Below are 22152 nucleotides of genomic sequence, written 5' to 3'. Positions count from 1 at the left end.
AGTATATTTAGTCATATCTCGGGTTACAGATGCTTCGGGTTGCTCAATTTCGGGTTGTGCACCACGTCGAATCCGGAAGTACTGGAACAGGTTACTTCCTGGTTTTGGCACTTGCGCATGTGCAGAAGCGCTAAATCACGCTTTGTGCAGAAGCGCCGAATCACGACCCATGCGTGCTCAGGTGCGGCGCTGCAGGTTGCGAACGTGCTTCCCATATGGATCACATTCGCAACCTGAGCGTCCGCTGTAAATGTAGCCATGCATGTGTAAGGTGAAATACCTGCTGTACCTATCACTGACAAACTTGTAAATTGGGCTAATTTGTTTCATGAGACACAGTTAGAGAAATGAATAGACCGTAATGTTATGTTTGGGTGACTTGAAGGAATTTTTAAAGGCAACACTGAAGCCTCTGTTTTTAAAAGTGTGGTAAATCATAGAATCATAGAATAGAATCATAGAATCATAGAGTTGGAAGAGACCACAAGGGCCATCAAGTCCAACCCCCTGCCAAGCAGGAAACACCATCAGAGCACTCCTGACATATGGTTGTCAAGCCTCTGCTTAAATCCTTCATAATTTTTAACAGTAATGACATCTATCTGTATAGGAGAAGTTAATTTTCTTGGTGGAGTTGCATTCAGCTATAACCTAATTTTTCTTTCTCCTGCAGTGAGGTTGCCTTTGGTTACAAGGGACTGAAGATTCTTTTGTACTACATTGCTGGTAACTTGTCAACACTGTTTCGCATTGATTATACATCCAAAGTTAATGAGAACTTTGACTGTGTGGAGGTAAAGTCAAACGTTCAGATGTCACCTTAGATAAATAAGTTTGCCATTGTAGCTGAACCCTTCATTTTACTCTCCTCAAGCTTTTTACGACCTCACGCTTGTTCCCAAAATCCTGCACCATTGCACTTATCACTTAAATCAGTGGGAATTATACAGATGGTGGTTTTGATCATTCAGATCCCCCCTTTTTTACATAATTCTACTGTATTTTTCCATTTCAACAACACTCAAAGCAGTATACAACTTTGTTAAATGGCAATCCTTTCTCACAGAATCAATGGTAGTTTTCTTATCCAAAAGGAAAACTTCTCTTCCTTCAAATTACTGCTTTTAAGATCTGCTTCTTGGCCAAAGCCTTTTCTGCATTGTTTAAAGCTCATCATACAAATTCATCCACTCTGTCTGTCTCCTTGTGTTCATAAGCACTCCAGGTTGTGGACTGGAACACTACGTCACTTCTGTGTTCTGTGTAAAGCAGGCATAGGCAAACTCGGCCCTCCAGATGTTTTGGGACTACAACTCCCATCATCCCTGACCACTGGTCTTGCTAGCTAGGGATGATGGGAGTTGTAGTCCCAAAAAACATCTGAAGGGCCGAGTTTACCTATGCCTGGTGTAAAGCCTAAAGAAATTTCAGGAAGAGCAATATAGCAGCACCCAAGTGACTAAACATCTTTAAAGTACTTGGAATGAACACCAGTTCCTTAAAACATGTCTTAAAACATTTGGAATAAATTTGCACTTTGGGTATATTTTTGCCGCTTTTAAGAGTAGCATTGAAAATCCAGTTTGGTACACACTGAGGGAAAACAATAGAACTGCATAAAAACAGGTTTGTTTCTCCTTCAGATGTGATCTGTACGGAAATTTATCAGTGTGAGTGGTGCATTGATTAGGAGCAACAACTGTTAAAAAACATAAGCCTCATGCAGTACAGAAGCATTTGTTTACTCAATTAAAACTGAAGGAGTCTTAATTTGCATATATGCTGCAGAGCTTTCACTTTTATATTTTAAAGGCAAGCTCACCAGAGGCCGCAATTCATAAATTGTCACAAAGGAGTTGGTCACCCATTGATTCTAGCTAAAGCAGATAGCTGTTTCGGAGAAATGTACCTCCTCAAAATCACAGAGAAATGTACTCCCTGAAAATCACAGAAGTTGTTGTGACTAATTATCTGCGGCACCAGTATCATTACGTCCCCTTCATACAGAATCTCATTATTTATGAGTGAAATGGTTGTAACAACTCTGTAAGTTAAGTCGGTATCGTTATCCCTCATATTGCAGGCTGGAGGGAGGGTCTGGGTCTGATGGAAAGCAGCACACAAAAGGCCTAGTAAGTTCTCAGCAGAGGCAAGGCTCAGAGGCAAGAGACTTCCTCATTCACAACTCAGTCTGATGCTGCACAATCACCAGTCATCAACATTACACTCACATTCCCAAAGAGGCCTTTCTTACTACCCACCAAGTCACCTCCCTCTCTCCTCTTCCCACTGAAATACGGTTTGAAGCAAGCATTCTGTTGTAACCAATAGCCTGGATTGCAGTGTGGTGCTCACAGCAACTTCTCTGGTTTGTAAGTGTGCCCACAGGCTCAAAAATGTTTGGCAACGCTTGCACTACACCATCTCTCAACTAGCTTTCAGCTTGACTTTTAACCCAGACTTTTTGATCCTCCATTGTGTTTTTATTAAAACTATTTTTCAGAGATTGGATTTCTGGACTAGCACTTCTGTGACTGGTTACTCAAACCTGGTCTTAACTAAATGTATAGCAGGGGTGTTCAAATAACATCACTGGTGTGAATTCCTACATAAGGTGACCTGCTCAACACATCGTGGACTAACGCTCAGTTTGAATTTCTAGATTTCACGCTTCTCCAAATGTTGCAGTGAAATTCCCATCAGTTTAAATACATTTAAACTGATGAGAACTTCATGGCAATATTTGGAGAAGCGTGAAAACTAGCAAATTCAAACTGAGCATTAACATGCATTTTGAAATTTATTTATTTTTTGGGAAAAATTACTAATTAATGTGACCATTAACAGGTAAAAAAAATGTGAAACTGACACATTAGAAAGCAACTAATTCATTTATCCCTAATGTATACTTTCTGGAATTGCTTTGCAAAGGCACCTCTTCAGTATATACATCTGAAGCATTGTGTAGTTCTTCACAAAACTGCACAAAGTAACATCTACCACCCTGTTCTCCATCAAGAAGTTGGCTGTTTTCTTTTCTTTTCTTAATATTTTTAATTAACAGGCCAATCACATCACATTATCACATTGATTCCAAATTATACAGCCAAATTTTAAATTTTGTTGGGGGTACCCATACATCAAGCTCAGCTCAAGTCCAAAACAGCATTACTTATCTTACTGCATTAATTAGACAGTTCTGTCCAGTTTGACCTGGATAGTCCTTTATTACTTCCTTTCTCTTCTTGTTGTTATCATAAATTCCTTTCTTTGCGAACTCTGATGATTTTCACAAGCAGGTTAAAAGCTGGCATTCTATGTGGATTTTGTACTCTTCCAAAAATCATATCGATCCGGGACAGCCTCTGTGCAACGCTTCCATAAACAAAATTAATCTCCGATCTGTTCTTTATTTTTCTCAGGCTTACCAAATAAATCAAGAAGTTGGCTGTTTTCATGGGGCATAGACATAGAAGTTGTCTGAGTGCATCTGTAAAATTTGGTGTATTTTTATTTGTGTTTAAATTATTTGGTGAAATTCCTTCGGTGCAGCCATGTCCCGCATTTACCATTCTAGTTACGCTAAATGTCCTAATTCTAAAGTAAGTTTTAGATCCCTAAATCATCTCAAGTGTCTCCCTGAATGTAAGGCTTCTTGTTCGGCAGAATAAATACTTGCACATGTCAAGTGGAATGTCGTGGGGAAAGGGGCGTTCTTACATTCTATGATGTATCTGATACAGATTATCCCTCCCCATCTTCTGCATTTGGCCTCACTGAATTAAACACAATTGTGGGATATTAAGGCACAAGTATTGAGGACGTGTAGTGGGGGAAGGGGCAGCAAAGCCACATTAAGGGGCAGGTGTTAGGAGCTAGCTGCCTTGCACACCACATTAATAAACACAAACAAGCGTATTCACCAGGTTTACACTTCCCTCGTCAGACTTCCATCCTGTTTCAAAATCAAAGAACAGTTCAGCAAGAGATTGGTAAAGTAGTTTACTGCATAAAAAATGTCAGCCCTAGATATTTTTGAGGCTTACGCTTTTTTCCCTTACAGCTTCTTTTCCGGGGTCTACCCAAACTAGTTGTTTTTCTTAGCGATGCCTATTCCAAGCATAAATCCCATTGAGTTCAATAGGACTTCCTACCAAATTAGTGTCTTAGCAGTGATGGAGAACCTGTGATCCTCCAGATGCGGTCCAGAGATCTGGAGTGGTGGGAATTGGGAGTCCCTATAACATCTGGAAGATCCCATGTTCCACACTCGTGGTTACGGCCTAAATGTGTTAATATCAGCAGGTTCAGTAATACAGCACATCTCCGATTTAAGATTTTCTTAGATAGACGTTATAACGCCACACAGTTGTTTACCAAGGCCGTATGCATTGCAGAATAACCCTAATCTTGACCACTGTTCTTCCTTTCCAATAGGAGCAGGCAGGCCGTATAGCTGCGTGTGTATTTAGTGCTGCATTTCTTGTTTTTAAATCTAGCCAGTCCACAATCTTAGAAATCTGAAACTTATACATATTAGAGGGAAAGGCCAAATGTAAAGAAATGTGGTGTGGACTATCATCTTTCTCCCACCACCACCACTTTACCATCTTTAATTGTTCTTTAACACATTTTTGTTGTTTTTAATGCAGCCTTTTTTGTATACACTTTTTCCTACTATTCTCTTTCTCCCCTTACCTATATGTTTTCCCCCCTCACTCTATTTTAGTCTTCTTGGCCCCCTCTTTCTTGCTGTATATTCACACTCCCCCCTCCTCCAAATGCCTTTCCAAGAAGCAGGGCCAAATTTGAGTAAAGGCTGCCTCAGGTGACTCTTTAGAACCTCTGCTTTGGATACAGCTCAACTTGGGAATATAAATATAAATATAAATATAAATATAAATATAAATATAAATATAAATATAAATATAAATATAAATATAAATATAAATATAAATATAAATATAAATATATATATATGCGCGCGGGTGGCACTGTGGGTTAAACCACAGAGCCTAGGACTTGCTGATCAGAAGGTTGGCAGTTCAGATCCCTGCGACGGAGTGAGCTCCCGTTGCTCAGTCCCTGCTCCTGCCAACCTAGCAGTTCAAAAGTATGTCAAAGTGCAAGTAGATAAATAGGTACCGCTCCGGCAGGAAGGTAAACGATGTTTCCGTGCGCTGCCCTGGTTTGCCAGAAGCAGCTTAGTCATGCTGGCCACATGACCCGGAAGCTGTACGCCGGCTCCCTCGGCCAATAAAGCAAGACGAGTGCCGCAACCCCAGAGTCGGCCACAACTGAACCTAATGGTCAGGGGTCCCTTTACCTTTATATATATAGCTGTGAGGTTATGCAGAGTGCTTATGCTCCACTTCTGTGGTCATTTGAAGGAAGGCCTTGTAAATCAGAGGCTGTAACTTCTAGGTAAACTTGAACCTTTATCATAATTGGCACTTCTTCACCACTGCTTATTGTCTAAAAGGAAGGCTGAGATGTTTTGTGGGAGAATAACATACTAGAATGTGCCAGGAAGAACGGGAACCCTCTTTTCTCTTGAATACTCGGATATCCATCTCCCGGCCAACTTTCTCTTTGCGTATTCTTGCTTCTAACTGTTGCAGAAGATTTTATACCCCTGCATGGAACAAACTGCCTTTCAGTAGATCGGGAATAGGGAAACCTGTGGCTGTCAAGATTTTGCTGAACTGTAACTCCATCGTCACCTACAGTTGGTCAAGCTGACTGGGTTGATATGAGCAGCATTACTGCTAGGTGGCAACCTGTCTGGGATCAAACAAACTGAGGAAGGGTGGGATATCAATTGAACCAATAAATAAAATAACATCCTGAATGCCACAGGTACCCCACCCATGCAGTAGGGAGTAGCACACAATAAGAAGTCATTAGCAGGACTTCAGAATAGGTAAAGTCTACCCAAAAGGTGTTTCTTTACATTAGATACATACAAGGGACACAGGTGGCGCTGTGGGTTAAACCAGAGCCTAGAACTTGCCGATCAGAAGGTCGGTGGTTTGAATCCCCACAACGGGGTGAGCTCCCGTTCCTTGGCCCCTGCTCCTGCCAACCTAGCAGTTCGAAAGCACGTCAAAGTGCAAGTTGATAAATAGGTACCGCTCCGGCGGGAAGGTAAACGACATTTCCGTGCACTGCTCTGATTCGCCAGAAGTGGCTTAGTCATGCTGGCCACATAACCCAGAAGCTGTACGCCGGCTGCCTTGGCCAATAAAACGAGATGAGCGCCGCAACCCCAGAGTCGGTCACGACTGGACCTAATGGTCAGGGGTCCTTTACCTTTACGATACATAGCATAGTATGTAGTGTGTTATATTAGTAAAATATTGAGAAATAGTAACAAAGGTTCTATATGGGGGAAAGGGAATTAGCTATGACTTTCATCCACCTCTCTTCCCTGTTAAAATGTACATTTTAAAATTTTAAAATGGTTTATTTTTTAAAAAAGGTACTCTTTAGAAACTCATTTGGTATTCCTAATTTAGCTGCAGGCACGTTCTTGCTGTACTTTTACTAAATAAATTTAATATAAGAAAATGTTCTTAATTTTTATTTGAAGGTATCTAATCAGTAGCACAAGACAAAATCAAGTGTTGTAGAGCTACCATACATGCCGCACATAATGGCTCTTTAGGAAGATAAGGCTGATTAAATATGAAAGTTGGTGGCACCAAAGCATTAATAATGGAGTGTGTGTAGACTGAACTCTGCCCATATTCTACATCCCCCTGGTATAGCTGATAGTAAAGTATTATTCATTTGCAGGTGCATTGCTTCTACTTAGGGGGACTCCAGTTGAAAGAACAGGAATTAGTAGTGTGTTGTATTAGCCTTTTGTAGTGTATTTTGTCCTAAGCGTCTTAATTTCCCTGTTTTGAATGCTAAGTAGCAATGGTCTTGGTTCAGAATTAATACTTATCATGCATGTAAACGGTGTGAAAGAGCTGCTTAGTAAGTTAACACAAAGTGTTCTTGTGTCAGCCCTTATGGAAATAGATACAATACAAACATTACAGCTGAACTCACGGCAAACTCCATTAAGTAAAAACCTGGACTCATTGTTGGGAGCAGGGTTTGAATAGAATGTAAGCTCATTTTGTTGAATGTAATGTCAGGCTTTTAGGGGTTGTATTGAGGGGGTTAGGGTTTTGTTAAGTTGAGACCAATTCATTAAGTTTTATTGCCTGGTGAGAAGCGGCAATACGTTATTGTGAAACTTCATCAAATATTCATGGTTAAGGAGAAGTAGTAAATGTATTCAATCAAGTGGTCTTTTGGGGGGCCTGAAAGGGATTATGATGTCTGCTCAGCTGATAGTCTGTAACATTCAATTTGGCTGTTTAACAAGGCTAATCTTAATTCAGTTTTGCTTGTAAAACCTCCCCACCCTTTTGGTTAAATTGCATTAAAAAAATTCTTTGGGCAAAAGAAGTTCCTTCCCCCCCCCCCCCCTTGAGTCTTTAGCGCATAAATTATATTGGCTTGCCACCAGGCTCCCAAGTCTGTATTTTCTTGACACTTGAGTGTTTGGGCTTTTCCCTTGTATGTGTAAACCAGAATTCAGGCTGGAAAAGAGTTTGTCCTGTTGCTGCCAGTTAGTTTCTTAAATACTCTAATTTGTTTGGGTTGCTTTTGAGCAACCTTGAGGGTGTGGGATTGTATTGCACACGTGTTACTCCGAAAGAGTGATCAAAGACTGTTCACTTAAGAATTCCATATTGAATGGTAGACGTCTGCAAGAAGCAGATACAGTGGGCCTGCCCAACCAGCATATCAGCAGACCAAAGTTGCATTGACTGCATTTAATAAGTGCACTGAGATGCCTAGTCAGGACTTAGCGGCAGGCAAGAAGGAAGGAACTCTTGAGAGTCAAGAATCTAAACTAGATTCTCCGTTTTTTCTTCCTTTTAGCTTATCTAAAGTTTAATGAGCTAGTGGCATTGACCATTATTGGGGTGGGGAGTGGTGCACTGTCTTAAAATTTCCCTTTTCTTAGACCCTTATGGTAAAAGGTTACTAGCTTCTTTATTACTGTAATGAAATGCCAGTGCTCCAGGTTGTTGTTTTTTAAAAGAAAGGCAGAATCTGAATCTTGTGTTCGTGGAAAAGCTGTTTTCTGAAGTAAGATGCTTCAGTTTAACCTGCTATTAAACTGAAGTATCTTACCATGAGTATACTACCCAAAGCACAATGACTCATCAGGAAAGTTGTCTTCCCGACTCAGCAATTAAGTTTACTTAACATGCACACTTCTTATTCCAGTGCTGATAACATTCAAGATCTTGCTTGACCTTGTATGTTTTAACCTCCTGCCCTGCCTTACCTCAAAAGGAAGGCGACTGAAGAGCAGGCCACAACATTACAGTGGTGCCTCGCAAGACGAAATTAATTCGTTCCGCGAGTTTTTTCGTCTTGCGGTTTTTTTCGTCTTGCGAAGCACGGTTTTGGAACAGTTTTGGAAAGCTTCAAAAATCACCAAAGTCTTCAAAAACCTCAAAAAAGGCTACCACACCGCGTTCTATGAGTTGCTCCTCGAAGTCAAGTCGCAGCTGTATTAACGGTTTTAAGAAAAAGGAAACAAACTTGCAAGACGTTTCCGTCTTGCGAAGCAAGCCCATAGGGAAAATCGCCTTGCGAAGCAACTCACAAAACCAAAAACCCTTTTGTTTTGCGAGTTTTCCGTCTTGCGAGGCATTCGTCTTGCGAGGTACCACTGTATTGTGTATCTGTGTCCACCCTTGTGCCCATGAGAAACGGTCTGAGGGATTAGGCTGGTTTTTTGCCTCCAATAAGGGACAGGCAGTTTCCCTGAGCACAGCTTAAACTGGGAATACTGCAGTATAACATATTATTGGTGGATCCCTTGAAAGAGTAGATTTGAACAATGTGATAACGGACTAGGGGGTGCGTATGAATGCTCTGAGCTTTGTAAACTAAGGGCCACAAGGGGGACCTAGTGGCAAGGTCCCATGTGTACCATTTTGTTGTGTCTGGGACAAAGACCTGTGCAAAATTTTAGGAAACCACATTGGGTGCTTTAAATAGCGCTTCAACAATCACAGGGCATAAGCACGCCACCCTATGTGAATTCTAGAAATAGTCAATTCCTTATTCTCAGTGCATCTCTCTCTCTCTCTCTATCTCCCCACCTCTTGTTTTCAGGCAGATGATGTGGAAAGTAAAATTAGAGAAATTGTTCCACCAGGCTTTAGCACAAGTACAGATGACTTTGTATCTCTGCTGGAAAAAGAGGTCAATTTCAAGCCGTTTGGGACATTGTTACATACATATTCCGTGCATAACGAAGAAGCTGGCGAAGACGTAAAGTATCAAATATACAAGGTAAAAAGTGTGTGTTTGGTGGTGGTGGTGCTGGGGGGAGAATAGAGCCTTCCGACAGAGCTTTCATGGCAACTTTTAAGTGACCCTCAAATAATTGCTTGTGATATGTAAAATGTTGCTATTTCTCCAAGATCACTTTCAGTGTGCTAATAAAACAGTTTCCCACAGAGGCACTTTATAAGGCTCTGTGATGTGCTCTCTTCCCTTTGGTGAAGAGTTTCACCTGACTTCTCCTGGCTTTTTCCCTAGGCTGACATCACATGCCCAGGCTTTCGAGAGTATCATGAAAGGCTTCAGACCTTCTTGATGTGGTTTATTGAAACAGCTAGCTTTATTGACGTGGATGATGAAAGATGGAACTACTTTCTAGTGTAAGTACAGTTCTAAAGCAACAGTGGACCTTATTACCTCCACAAAGGCTGCATTTTAATTGTGGCTGGCCAATTATTGGGGACAGTATAATGATATTTTTCCCAGGAAAGAGAAAACTATTGTTTATCAGGCTGGAGTTTGTGTCCATTATGCTTTGCGAGACCTTGAGAATAGAGCCAAATTAAATACTGTTGTCCGTTGGAGCCCTGAATGTAGGGCTTAAACAGTAAAATGAGCTTTGCCTGTGTTTTCTTTTACTTGCCACCTATTCATCTTTATAATAGGCAAGTGCGCTGAAGTGCTGTAAAGAGGTCTGATTTATCCAAGTTGCTGCACACCAATTAAGTGAATTGTACATTCAGAACATAGCAGGTGTACCCATTGGGCCTTCACAGAGTAGCTTGCTGACACTGGAAATTCAGTCAGAGAATGGAAAAGAAAATGGACACTGCATGGGAGCGCGACTGTAATTGACCTGCTTGGCTTTCTGTTTTATCTGCAGATTTGAGAAGTATAATAAGGATGGAGCTACGCTCTTTGCGACCGTAGGCTATATGACAGTCTATAATTACTATGTGTACCCAGACAAAACCCGGCCACGTGTAAGGTAATTGGCAGCATAGCACGTGCCTTGCCTTTTATTTCAGAAGAGAGTACTGTTGAAGTTCCCAATACTTGTTTATAATTGCGTTAATTTTGTGGGCTTTTTAAAAAAAGAAATTTTAAAACTCTCGCCTGGCTTTGCATTTATTTATTTCATTGTGTTCATCTGAAATGGGGTGGAATCTCAAAACTCTTAGTGCAATTATGTTCGGAGTCTATAAGGTTTTTGTATGTAAAGCCTTATGTATAGAGAGATTGCAATTCGCTGTGAATAAATCTGTAAATAAATTTTCTGGGGGTTGAGCATACAATCGATCTCAAACGCCTTGGCTCCCCAGTGATTGAAACCCGGAAGTGATTTTTTCAGTTTTTGAACGATTTTCAGAAGCTGAACATCCGGCGCAGCTTTTGTGGTTTCCGATTGGCTGCAGGACGTTGCTGTAGCCAATCGGAAGCCGCGCCTTGGTTTTCAAATGGTTTGAACGCATTCTGTTCAAAAACCAATGTATGACTGTAGCTCTTTTCCTTTTTTTTGCTAATTTTTCTCTCTCGTTCTATGTGTAGCCAAATGCTGATATTGCCTCCATTCCAAGGAGAAGGTCACGGGGCTCAGCTTTTAGAAACAGTTCATAGGTACTATATGTCATCCCCTGCAGTGCTTGATATAACAGGTACGTGAGTCTTTCGCTGGAGATAAGAATTAATTTATATGAAATGCTGAACACTTCTTCCCTGACAGTCGGTGCCATAACTTTCTGAATTCATCTGTCAAAATTAAATGATCTTTCAAAGATTAACTTAAGCAGAGGTCAAGGTTAATGCTACCCTTCCTTACAGAAAGAACTGTGCATAATGTAATTCTTCAAATCCTTTCCTTCCTGGCAACAGTGCACCATGGAAATCCATTCCCTAGCATGAAAGGATTACCAGTTAATTAGCCATTTTTATTGCAAAGTACGCAGCTGACTTGACAAGAGATTTAGGTTTCTGGAACTCCTTGCAGAGCTTTCTTCCTTCAGGCAAAACACTAAATCAGTGAGAGACACTGGTTTACTAATCACTACAATGGTACACTCCATTCTTATGACCCCAGAGAGAAAATGTACGAACGTCCAAAGAATATGAACTTGGAGAATGAGAAAATTAAAGAAAAGGATATTGGAATGAACTTTTGAGGCAATGCGGAACAGAAACTGCCCTGTGGCATCTTATGCTGTGGTATCACAGCATAAGCTTCCATGGACTAGTCTACTTTGCAAGATGTCACAATACATGGCACAAGATTCTGTTTCTTGATGCAACTGGGAATGCACAGAAGGGCCTTCTCTGTAGTGGGGCCTCTTATTTTTGAAATGATCTCTCCTGCAACTACATTTGTCTTCCTCGTTGTTGAGGTTTGTTGTTGTTGTTTAGTCGTGTCCGACTCTTTGCGACCCCATGGACCAGAGCACGCCAGGCACTTCTGTTGAGGTTTAGACGTTGGCTAAAAACACTTCTTTGTATCCAGATCTTTCCAGTTTGATATGGTAACATATCACCCCAAACAGTAATGTGCAGATTTGTATTTTAAGTAAAGGTAGAGGGACCCCTGACCATTAGGTCCGGTTGTGGCCGACTCGGGGGTTACGGCGCTCATCTTGCTTTATTGGCTGAGGGAGCCGGCGTACAGCTTCTGGGTCATGTGGCCAGCAAGTTGCTTCTGGCGAACCAGAGCAGCGCACGGAAACGCCGTTTACCTTTCCACCGAAGCGGTACCTATTTAACTGCTTGCACTTTGACGTGCTTTCGAACTGCTAGGTTGGCAGGAGCAGGGACTGAGCAACGGGAGCTCACCCCGTTGCGGGGATTCGAACCGCCGACCTTCTGATTGGCAAGTCCTAGGCTCTGTGGTTTAACCCACAGCGCCACCCACGTCCCTATTTTAATTACACACACACAAAGTTGTTAATTTTTGATGTATTTTATAAATCTTTTGCTCCACGTTGCCCTGAGATCTGTTAAAGAAAGTGACTCGATAACTGACCAAAGAAAAGAGGGTAGCTTCTGGATATTTATCCTACGACAGTTCATTGTGGGCTGTTAAGAATATCAGTGCAAAGAAAATTCATTGGTTTGGATAGGTGACTTCTGCTTGTAGTAATATTCCCCCTACTCCCCCATGGGGGGGTTGGTTTTTTTCCCTGATTCTCCTCTATTGCTGCAGCTTCTATGTTGTATTCCATGTTTCTCTGGCAGCTCCTTCAACTACCAGTGGACTAATAGGAAGGGGGAGGCAAAAAAAAAAAGCCCTGTTCTGCTTGGTTAGGATGCCTTGGATTTAACCTGTCGTTGAACTTCTCAGGAATTATATTTACCAGTCCATTTTTGTTTGGATTTGAATATACTGGGGGTGGGGTGGGGGGATGAGCCAGCTACTTTAGCCGCACAGTAGGAATTTTGCCTTTAAAAATATAAACATGACCTTGTATATCACCCACATGCCCTATCACAAACTGCTTTTCAATGTTGGTGCACTTTGAAAGCCTGTGGGGCTTCTGGAACTAGTTATGCAAGTTGTTTGAGTCACAGCCATATGAGGTATAGTTCCTTTCAGAGGTGTTTCAGTCATTTTCTTGAATGTATGCGCTAGCTAATTTTCTTATTACACCATCAGAAACGTATTTTGTGTAAATACAGCCTGAGCTAGTGGAGAAAGGAAGACTTCAGGCACAGTGGTACCTTGGTTTTCGAATGTCTCAGAAGTTGAACTTTTTGGTTTTCGAATGCCGAAAACCTGGAAGTAAATGCTTCGGTTTTCAAATGCAACTCGGAAGTCGAACGGCTTCTGCTGAGGTTTTTTTTTCCCAATTTTCTCTATTGAATTTACAGGCCGCCCTTTGAACCTCTGTTTTTGAACGTTTCAGAAGTTGAATGGTCTTCCGGAATGGATTACGTTCAAAAACCGAGGTACCACTGTACTGTTCTACCAGTGTGTGTGTGTTTGTTTGTTTTTAAACCTCACTACTAAGTTAATATTAAATTAACCCTTTGGCCGCAGCCTAGAGATCCTTTATGTTCTGAAAAGTCATTTTGTATGTTCAGTGGGAATAGAACTATTTTCTTTTAACAGCAACATGTTTTGCCACAAACTGATTTTGAGAATCCTCCAAATTTCAAAAACTCCTTGCAGTCGGATTCTTGACAGGAGTAGAAAATCCCCAGTCATGTGTAGAGCCGAATAATGCAGTTTGTTTTGGCACGTACCTGTATGCTAGATATACCTCTAAATCTTGAATTTCAGTCTTATTTATAATTAAAGCCCCACAGAAATTCCATGTACTTCCCATCATCTATAAAAGCATTATAAAGTACAGTAATACCTCCGCAAACATCCGCCTTGTCTAGCGTCCATTCTGGCCAACGTCTGCGGCAAACCCGAACAGTTTACTTCTGGGTTTGCTGCTTGTGCATGTGCAGAAGCTCTAAATCGCACTTCGTGCATGCGCAGAAGCACAAACCGTTCTGCGCGTGCGCGCAGATGTAGCGCTTTGCCCTGCGTCCTTTTCGGCTAGTGGCCAGAGCTCCAGAACGGATCCCGGTCGCAAAACAAGGTACGACTGTACCAATTGGTGACGAAGGACAAAATGTTATTTTTAATTGTGCACGTCCGTAAATGGAATATTCTATCTGAATCTTTGAGCCAGAGGTGTATTTACAGCTTCTCATCCTTGACAGTGCATAGAAATATAAGTAGGCCATACGATGGCAGACAGCAGGCTTCTGCATCAATGCATGGAACATGGTGTGTATTTTTTCTCCGGTAAAACTGCTCTGAAGCAGACTTCAAATTGCCCTGTGGAATAATTTGCTAGGGTGCATGCTCTTTTCGACAGGGAGCTTGAAAGGTATGGAGAGATGAATTTCTCTTTTTCATCCATTTAGCGTTGCTGCTGTTAAGGGGAAATTGGGTTGGACAGTCAGGAGCAGGACAGGAAATTATGAAAGTGAGATGGCATTCAGAGTTATACGGCGGCTATGCGAAGGGGGCAGCAACCTGAGTGGATTTACAAGGTAGTCAGATTTACAAAATAGTAGTTGCTTTAAGGTGAGATTGAAATAGTTAGCCCACTGATGTGCTTTTCATGAATTTGTTACTTGGTGAATTAGACCTTTTAATGATTTCATATGACAGAAACTTGCTAATTTGGTAAGCCTAGTTCACATAAATTTGCAAAGATCTTAAACATTGTTTAGAGCCGGGGGCATTCAGTGCTCCCTTTTCTAATTCCCTAGCCCAGTGGTTCCCAATTAGCCAATTACTGAGAACCCCCTATTTTACAAAAGCTAAACCATGGACTTTTGAAAATTGTGGTAACTTTACGGTAGTTAACGTGTGCAAAGCAATTTTTTGAAGAAAATGTGGGGTAGCTCCTAATAAACAAAGGATTTCAGTTATACTAAAAAACAGAACATAAAGTTTGTGGTATTACCATGCCAAAACGACAGAGATTTATGGACAGGAAAAGCAAATTACAAAACACTTCTCCTTTGTTCTTCTAGCTGAAGATCCGTCTGAAAATTATGTGAAACTACGAGATTTTGTATTAGTCAAACTGTGTCAGGATTTACCTTGCTTTTCTCCAGAGAAGCTCAAGCAAGGCTTCAGTCAAGATATGGTAACAGAAGCTCAACAAAAGCTGAAAGTGAATAAGGTACACGATGCTTAAAATATTGTATTGATGTGATGATCATCCCTGTGGGCATTGTCTTTCCACAAACAAGATGGGTCCTTCTGTTCAAAGACAGGTTCTTGACCTAATAGAGGTTGCATTCATGGGAGAGGGCGTTTTCCCTGATTCGCCCTGGCAGTCCACTGTGCCCCCACCCCCCAAAAAAATCTGCTGTAGAAGAGCAGGTGGGAGGGAGGCTACAAGAGGAGAACGTTGTTGAAAACGGCTCCTCACCTCTTCATTGGTGGACTCCTTCATGAAAGGGCAGCATTGTACTCAATGTTCAATCCTATGTCTAATTCAGAACAATTGTAAGTGAAACAAATCTCCTTTTAGTGCCTGAGTTCCCAAAGAACCAATAGACTTAGGTAGGTTTTTGAATCCCAGCCACCGTTTCTAGAAGATATCGCATGGCTTGCATAAGTCACACCATTGTGTTTTGGCTGCCAGGAACAAACTTCAGTCTGTCGTTGAGCTCTGGCTTCTGTTGACTAAATGAAGTTTTGTACAGCCAGTGGGTTGTATCCAAGGTGAGCCCTACTCTTAGGAAAGACTTAGGTCCATTAATTCCAATGGTTCTGTACTGAGTAGAACTAGCATTAGATAGATAGATAGATAGATAGATAGATAGATATCTTTATTGTCATTGTCCCATACCGAACAATGAAATTGAAAAACTACATAAAACATTCAAAAACCCCTAAAAACTCTGAAACCCCATTTTAAAATACACTATACTATACTATAAAAACCCCATTGGATGCAACCCAGTGTATTTGATCCATTGCAACAAGGCACTACTGGTGGTAAAGTTCAGTACTGTATTAGGGGAATTTAGGACAATTTTCTAGGGATAAAAGTCTTAGAACTATTTGAGGGTAGTACAGGGGGCACATAGAGTTCCATTGCCCTTGCAGAAGTTGTTCCATGTGTGCAATGACTTAGTTGGATAAAAACCTTGGTGTGTTTATGGATTGCCTTTGGAACAACTCAGTGTTCGCCTTGAAACGAAAAAGTATTATTAAACTTGATTTTTTTAAAAAATCTGGTAAAAGCAGTAGGAGTTATAAAACAGGACTGGGGTAATATTATGGACAAATAACAGCAAGATACAATCGCAGTATGTGCTAAGGAATGAAGCAAGCATTTCCCACATGTTTGATACTATTTGGTTCTTTGGTTGAGCACAAAAGAATGATGTTGATAACCAAGCGTGAACTGAGAGGTAATTAGAATTTCTGACCAGCGAGAAACATTTACAAGAACCGGATCCTTATAATGAAGAAACGAAGGATGAATATATAGCTTTCCTCCAAGTCAGCAAAGTTTATATGAATGGTTGTTTATAAACGAATGGAAAGGAGTAGGGTGTCAGATTCAAAGCTACAACATTTGAAGGTCTCCAGGGGAGAAAATGGATAAATGTTTTTAAAATACAGTTCTAAAGCATATTACTCAGAGGTGTGATTAGGAGTTACATGTGTCAGGGTTTAAAGATAGAAGATAGGCTACACAACCTTGAAATAGTTTCTCTAAACCTCGTATAGTGACAGTTCTTGGTCTTGATTCATATGCCACTCCCCTTGTTTTTAAGCAACATACAAGACGGGTGTATGAAATTCTCCGGCTGCACGCGACAGACATGGGTAATGCAGAACAATCCAGGAGCTACAGATTGGATGTAAAAAGAAGACTGATGGGCCCTTACAAGGTGGCTTTTAACTTACATGGATATTTTAAAGTTGTTTTCATTGTAAACTGTTTATGCCAAAACTTTCGTGCATAATTATCTTTCCTTTAATGCACCTCTTTAAAGCTTTGTCTCAGTGCTTTTGTTAAAGCGACAGCCAAACAATACTACTACAGATACAAAGACGCAGAGTACTTTACATAGTCTCAATAAAATGCAGTGCTAAGATAATTGTTTCGTCAGTGCAAGGATTTCTGCTTGCACAGTGGGACGTTCTTCCCCCCTGCACACTCCCTAAATATGTTATAAGGGTCCTCCCAACCTTCTGGAGGAAAATTGAGGAGGATAGGTGGGTATGCTGGTGGGGCTCATTAGAAAAATGCAGCCATTTGAGTTTGATTTCTGATCTCTTGCTTCTTGCAACATTAGACATGTAATGGTAAAGGTAAAGGGACCCCTGACCATTAGGTCCAGTTGTGACTGACTCTGGGGTTGCGGCACTCATCTCGCTTTATTGGCCAAGGGAGCCGGCGTACAGCTTCCGGGTCATGTGGCCAGCATGACTAAGCAGCTTGTGGCGAACCAGAGCAGCGCACGGAAACGCCGTTTACCTTCCCGCCGGAGCGGTACCTATTTATCTACTTGCACTGGCGTGCTTTCGAACTGCTAGGTTGGCAGGAGCAGGGACCGAGCAATGGGAGCTCACCCTGTCGCGGGGATTCGAACCGCTGACCTTCTGATCGGCAAGTCCTAGTCTCTGTGGTTTAACCCACAGCACCACCTGCGTCCCTTTGAATGATAACAGTAGCAGATACCAAATACATTTAAATACAGTGGTACCTTGGTAGTCGAACAGCTTGGCTCCTGAACAAATTGGCTCCCAAACGCCGCAAACCTGGAAGCGAGTGTTCCGGTTTGCAAACGTTTTTCGGAAGCTGAACGCCCGATGCAGCTTCCGATTGAGTGCAGGGAGCTCCTGCAGCCAATTGGAAGCTCCTACAGCCTTGGTTTTTGAATGGTTTCGGGAGTCAAGCGGACAACCAAGGTACCACTGTAAAGGAACTTCCCTTTCAGAGAGTATGTGGACAAGAGTTCTATGAGGGTTCTAAACAGATTCCCCTAGTAAAAGGAATAAACTAGACAAAAGCAAAATAAAAAATAAAAAATCAGTCAATGGCCAGTATTTAGAGGCTCATGCACAAAGCATTTGAGATGCTGCACATGGGATGTTTGTGTCTGGCTTTCCTAACAGCAGTCCCTTAAAATGCCTTACAGCTCCGATGGGCCCCCCAGTCTTCAGGAGAGTTTGAGAAGTAGAGTTGCTAGAAGAGGAAAGCTGAAAAGCCCCACTGCATGTGTGGGAAGCTGCAGTGATTTTGCATCTTGACTAGCAACAGTTAAGTGGGTTTTTTGTAGGAAACAGTACTAATAGGCTGTCTTTGAATGCTCAGCATCAGTCCTCTGAGCAAGTTGTTTCACTAAAAACGAGAAGCATTGTTTGTCATAATATTGGATAGAATTCTACAATAACTCATTACACGGGGGTTGTCTGAAACTGGAGGATTATACTGCATGTTTTGCAGTATGGCTTAGAACCATTGCACTTTGAAATAAGCCAGTTATATAAACCCAGCCAGATAGGTGGGGTATAAATAATAAATTATTATTAATAATACTAATTTCCATGTAGGTAAAAATCATTTCCAACCTTCTGTTCCCAAAAATCTCATGTAACAGTTACTAATCCATTCATAATAACCACATAATATGAACTGTCTCTTTTAAACCAAAAAGCTGAAAGAGCTTTTCGGTTTGTGGATGAATGATGGTAGATCCTTCCAAATCACCCTTTTCTCCCCTTGTGGGAGGATATGGAACTATTTTATCTTCCATGAATGAGAAAGCAGCTTGAGGTGTGGATTTTTGTGTGGGAAAAGAGCAGGAAGGGAAAGGGTTAATATAGCCTTGTAGCCATTGGAGACAAGTAATTTCATGCGGTGGATGAGTGGGGTAGTGAAGGAGAGTGCTTTGTGCCCTGTACATAAACTAAAATGGCTGCCAGAGGTGGTAAACAGGCTAGTAACTTTTGTAGGCTTATTTACAAGGTTGTGTTAAAAAGCCTCACATCCATCGCTTGGTCAGTTTTCTGGTCAGTGTGGCCCTAATTTTATACTCCTGATATTTTGAGAGAGATTCCGTGTTGTTAAATGTTCCTTTATATTACAGGGATACAATGTAGGGCCTCTGTAAGTAAAGAGTACCTTCAGCGTTTGAAAAAAAGACACAGCATGCGGTTTAAAATGATCAAATAATTAAACTAGAAAAGAGCACCCGATGAAATGTAACATTCAAGGAGACTGAGAGGGAAAGACAAAAGGGGGGGGGGAATCTGTTAGCATCCTGTGCTACCACTCGGAGCTTTAACCATTTTGATCTGTGATCTCTAGATTTGATGCATCACTGGTTCAACACAGAAAAGTTGTGTTACATCTTTTGTAGGAGCTGAACCAAACCATAGCCATGATTAAATCCCATTGAAAGCAAAGGAATTGGATGTGCTCATATCTGCCTGTTTTTGGATTGTACCTTTTGCAGATGAAAAGCAGGGGCTTTTACCCTAGACCAGTAATGGCCAAACTTGGCCCTCCAGCTGTTTGGGGACTACAACTCCCATCATCCCTAGCTAACAGGACTAGTGGTCAGGGATGATGGGAATTGTAGTCCCCAAACATCTGGGGGGCCAAGTTTGGCCATCACTGCCCTATACAGTCAACGTACAGTAAAAACATAAAAATTCAAGGGGTTGACCAGTCATTTGGAATTTCGGGGCAAGTCTTAATTTCAAGGAGCATATGAACACAACAGGGTTTTCTGAAAGATCTGTTCCTGAGACCTTGTTTAACCCGGAATGTTTTCCCGGTTACTTTTAAATAGCAATTTAGCCTTATAAGGAGCAGTGTGTAGCAATTGCTGCTCATGTGTGTAAATTTATTTTTGCCTGGTTCTTTTGTAGAAAAAGCAGAGAGAGATTGCTAAGATGAGAAGATGTTTGAGACCAGAAGAGTTGACCAACCAGTTGAACCAAATAGACATAAATTTGCAACACAAACAGTTAGAAGAAACCTTCCAGCAGCTTGTTTCGGATTATCGAAGAGTCCTAGAACGGCTTGCTCAGGCCTGAGGAATCTCTACAGGAAGCGTGCAGATTTCCGTACATTGTGTTGTGAAATACATCATGATCACTGCTTCACTGCAAAATTTCTTGTGACATCCTAATCACTTCCAAGATGACTGGTTTTCTGTGCGTTTTCAATATTTTCTATTTTTGTGTTGTAGATTTTAAAAAGCTGTACTTAGATTTTGGGGCACTTTGCTGAAATAAAGTAGACTGAAATGCACTAATTGCAGTGTGGTCTGAGTTTTTCTTTAGTACTTGAAATGTTAAGCTTACTAATTAAGGTGAAGCAGTAGCATCTCAAAGTACAATTGCATAAACATCAGTGCACGCTGAAAAAGAATATAAAGATATTTGGTTGAAAGGTGGGGAAAATAAAGCATAACTTGAATATATATTTTTGTGGATACAAAATGTTGAAAATAAGTTTCCTCCTAACCCAAATTAGATGGGAAGTCTGACACATCCCAAATCTGTTTTGAGCTCTAGCATTGTATCTGCTATATATAAACAAGCATTGCAAAGCAGAGTTCTGAACTTTATTCTGGCAGTGACTTTATCTTTCACTTACAAATGTCATTTTATAGCACTAAGACTGCAACAGTTATCAATACACCATGAATGACCATTTAGTTAAACGATTTTTATCCTGCCTTTCAGCCAACAAGTCTCCCAGAGAGGCTTATATAAGATCAATGAAAACCATGAGAAATCATTAGAACAGTACATTGTGTATGTGTGTGTGCATGGTCTTAAAAAAAAACCTGTTTGGCACACCTTTAAAGATGATGACTTGTTTTGCTGTCCTCTTCTCTTGCTCACAGGATTAAGTTCTGCCCTCTATGAGGAGCAGGAATGCTTGGGCCTAGATGGAAATTATGCTACAACACTTTGCCTTGCTGACTTCTCCTTGAAGAAAACATCACAAAAGGGCTTCTCTGCAAAAAGCGTGACCTTTCATTGATTCTGCCTTCTTTTCCTTAGTCCCAAGGAGCTGCATTTAAGACAGATAGTAGTACTGGCAGTGCTGAGGACACAGATTGGGCTGTGTCCTTTTTTTCCTACCAATAAGTCTCCAAAACACAGAGTCCAGGTCACATCCTAAGACAGTCATGAGAGAGTGATGTAGACTTAATAAGCAGGGCTGCAACTCCAACTTCAGTGCAATGTGTATGTTCTTCATATTTCCTCTTTCCCAAGATTTGCTAGAGTAGATTCACTTTCTCTAAATCCTTGTGCTATTCAATGCGGATTCCGTCTCTTGAGTGGAAGCTGCAAAAACAGGTTGCAGTGCATAGTTCAGGTTAACTTTCCTGTTTCTTAAAGGTAGGGACCGCTGACCATTAGGTCCAGTCGTGACCGACTCTGGAGTTGCGGTGCTCATCTCACTTTATTGGCTGACGGAGCCGGCGTACAGCTTCCGGGTCATTTGGCCAGCATGACTAAGCTGCTTCTGGTGAACCTTCCCGCTGGAGCGGTACCTATTTATCTACTTGCACTTTGACGTGCTTTCGAACTGCTAGGTTGGCAGGAGCAGGGACCGAGCAACGGGAGCTCACCCTGTCGCGGGGATTCGAACCGCCAATCTTCTGATCGGCAAGTCATAGGCTCTGTGGTTTAACTCACAGCCACCACCAAAAAATGGGGAATTTCAAAAAAAAAGAAAAAAGCTCAGTCTTCAGTTGGGCTGTTTTGAGTTTCCCCCCTCCTTTGTTTCACCGCCTCCCCTAAAGACCTGTGCAACCATCTGCAAATCCCGGGGCTCTCCCAGGTCTGCTGACACATCCTCCCTCTTGGCATGGGTGGTGCTGTTTTGGCAACATAAGCAGCAGCACTCAAAACTGAGATTGCTATTCATGTGTCTGGTGATGACACAAGACACATGGTTCGTAGAATTGGCATTGATACTGGCTTGGATCCCGAGTACCATATAACTAGCTCTGCATTCTCAAGGCAGTCCTGGATGCCTGTTTCTCTAACAACAGACCCACCCAAATGCCACATGGCAGACCTCATTTTGCACACTGGGGAATTTCAAAAGCAGGACGTGATGTGGTGTGGCAGGAAAGGGTCTTGAACGCGCCCAAAGAAGATGTGGCTTCTGTCTGTTGTCAATTCATGTGAGACCACCTAAATTTGCATTGATAGTAGAACATGAGGTTCCTGCACTGCAGAGCGTTGGACTAGATGATCCCTGAGATCCCTTCCAACTCTACAATTCGATGATT

At 41.5% G+C, this 22152-nt stretch overlaps 1 protein-coding gene across 1 annotated transcript in view; it reads left to right on the top strand.

The window, feature by feature from the left end:
- The window catches only part of HAT1 (histone acetyltransferase 1), a 28892-nt gene extending 8741 nt beyond the window's left edge, over nucleotides 1–20151 (top strand). Inside the window, exons 4-11 of the mRNA XM_081181682.1 lie at nucleotides 674–794; nucleotides 9196–9375; nucleotides 9625–9746; nucleotides 10250–10354; nucleotides 10915–11021; nucleotides 14890–15041; nucleotides 16654–16770; nucleotides 19763–20151. Coding sequence (XP_081037808.1) covers nucleotides 674–794; nucleotides 9196–9375; nucleotides 9625–9746; nucleotides 10250–10354; nucleotides 10915–11021; nucleotides 14890–15041; nucleotides 16654–16770; nucleotides 19763–19930 — 1072 coding nt within the window. The 3' untranslated portion in view covers nucleotides 19931–20151. The remainder of the gene's footprint in view (nucleotides 1–673; nucleotides 795–9195; nucleotides 9376–9624; nucleotides 9747–10249; nucleotides 10355–10914; nucleotides 11022–14889; nucleotides 15042–16653; nucleotides 16771–19762) is intronic.
- The last annotated feature ends 2001 nt before the right edge of the window (nucleotides 20152–22152 follow it).

Source organism: Podarcis bocagei (assembly GCF_964188305.1).
Source record: "Podarcis bocagei genome assembly, chromosome: 1".
In the NCBI taxonomy this organism is placed as follows: domain Eukaryota; kingdom Metazoa; phylum Chordata; class Lepidosauria; order Squamata; family Lacertidae; genus Podarcis; species Podarcis bocagei.
The sequence above is the reverse complement of the archived record's forward strand: the minus strand, read 5'-3'. Positions and strand labels throughout refer to the sequence as shown.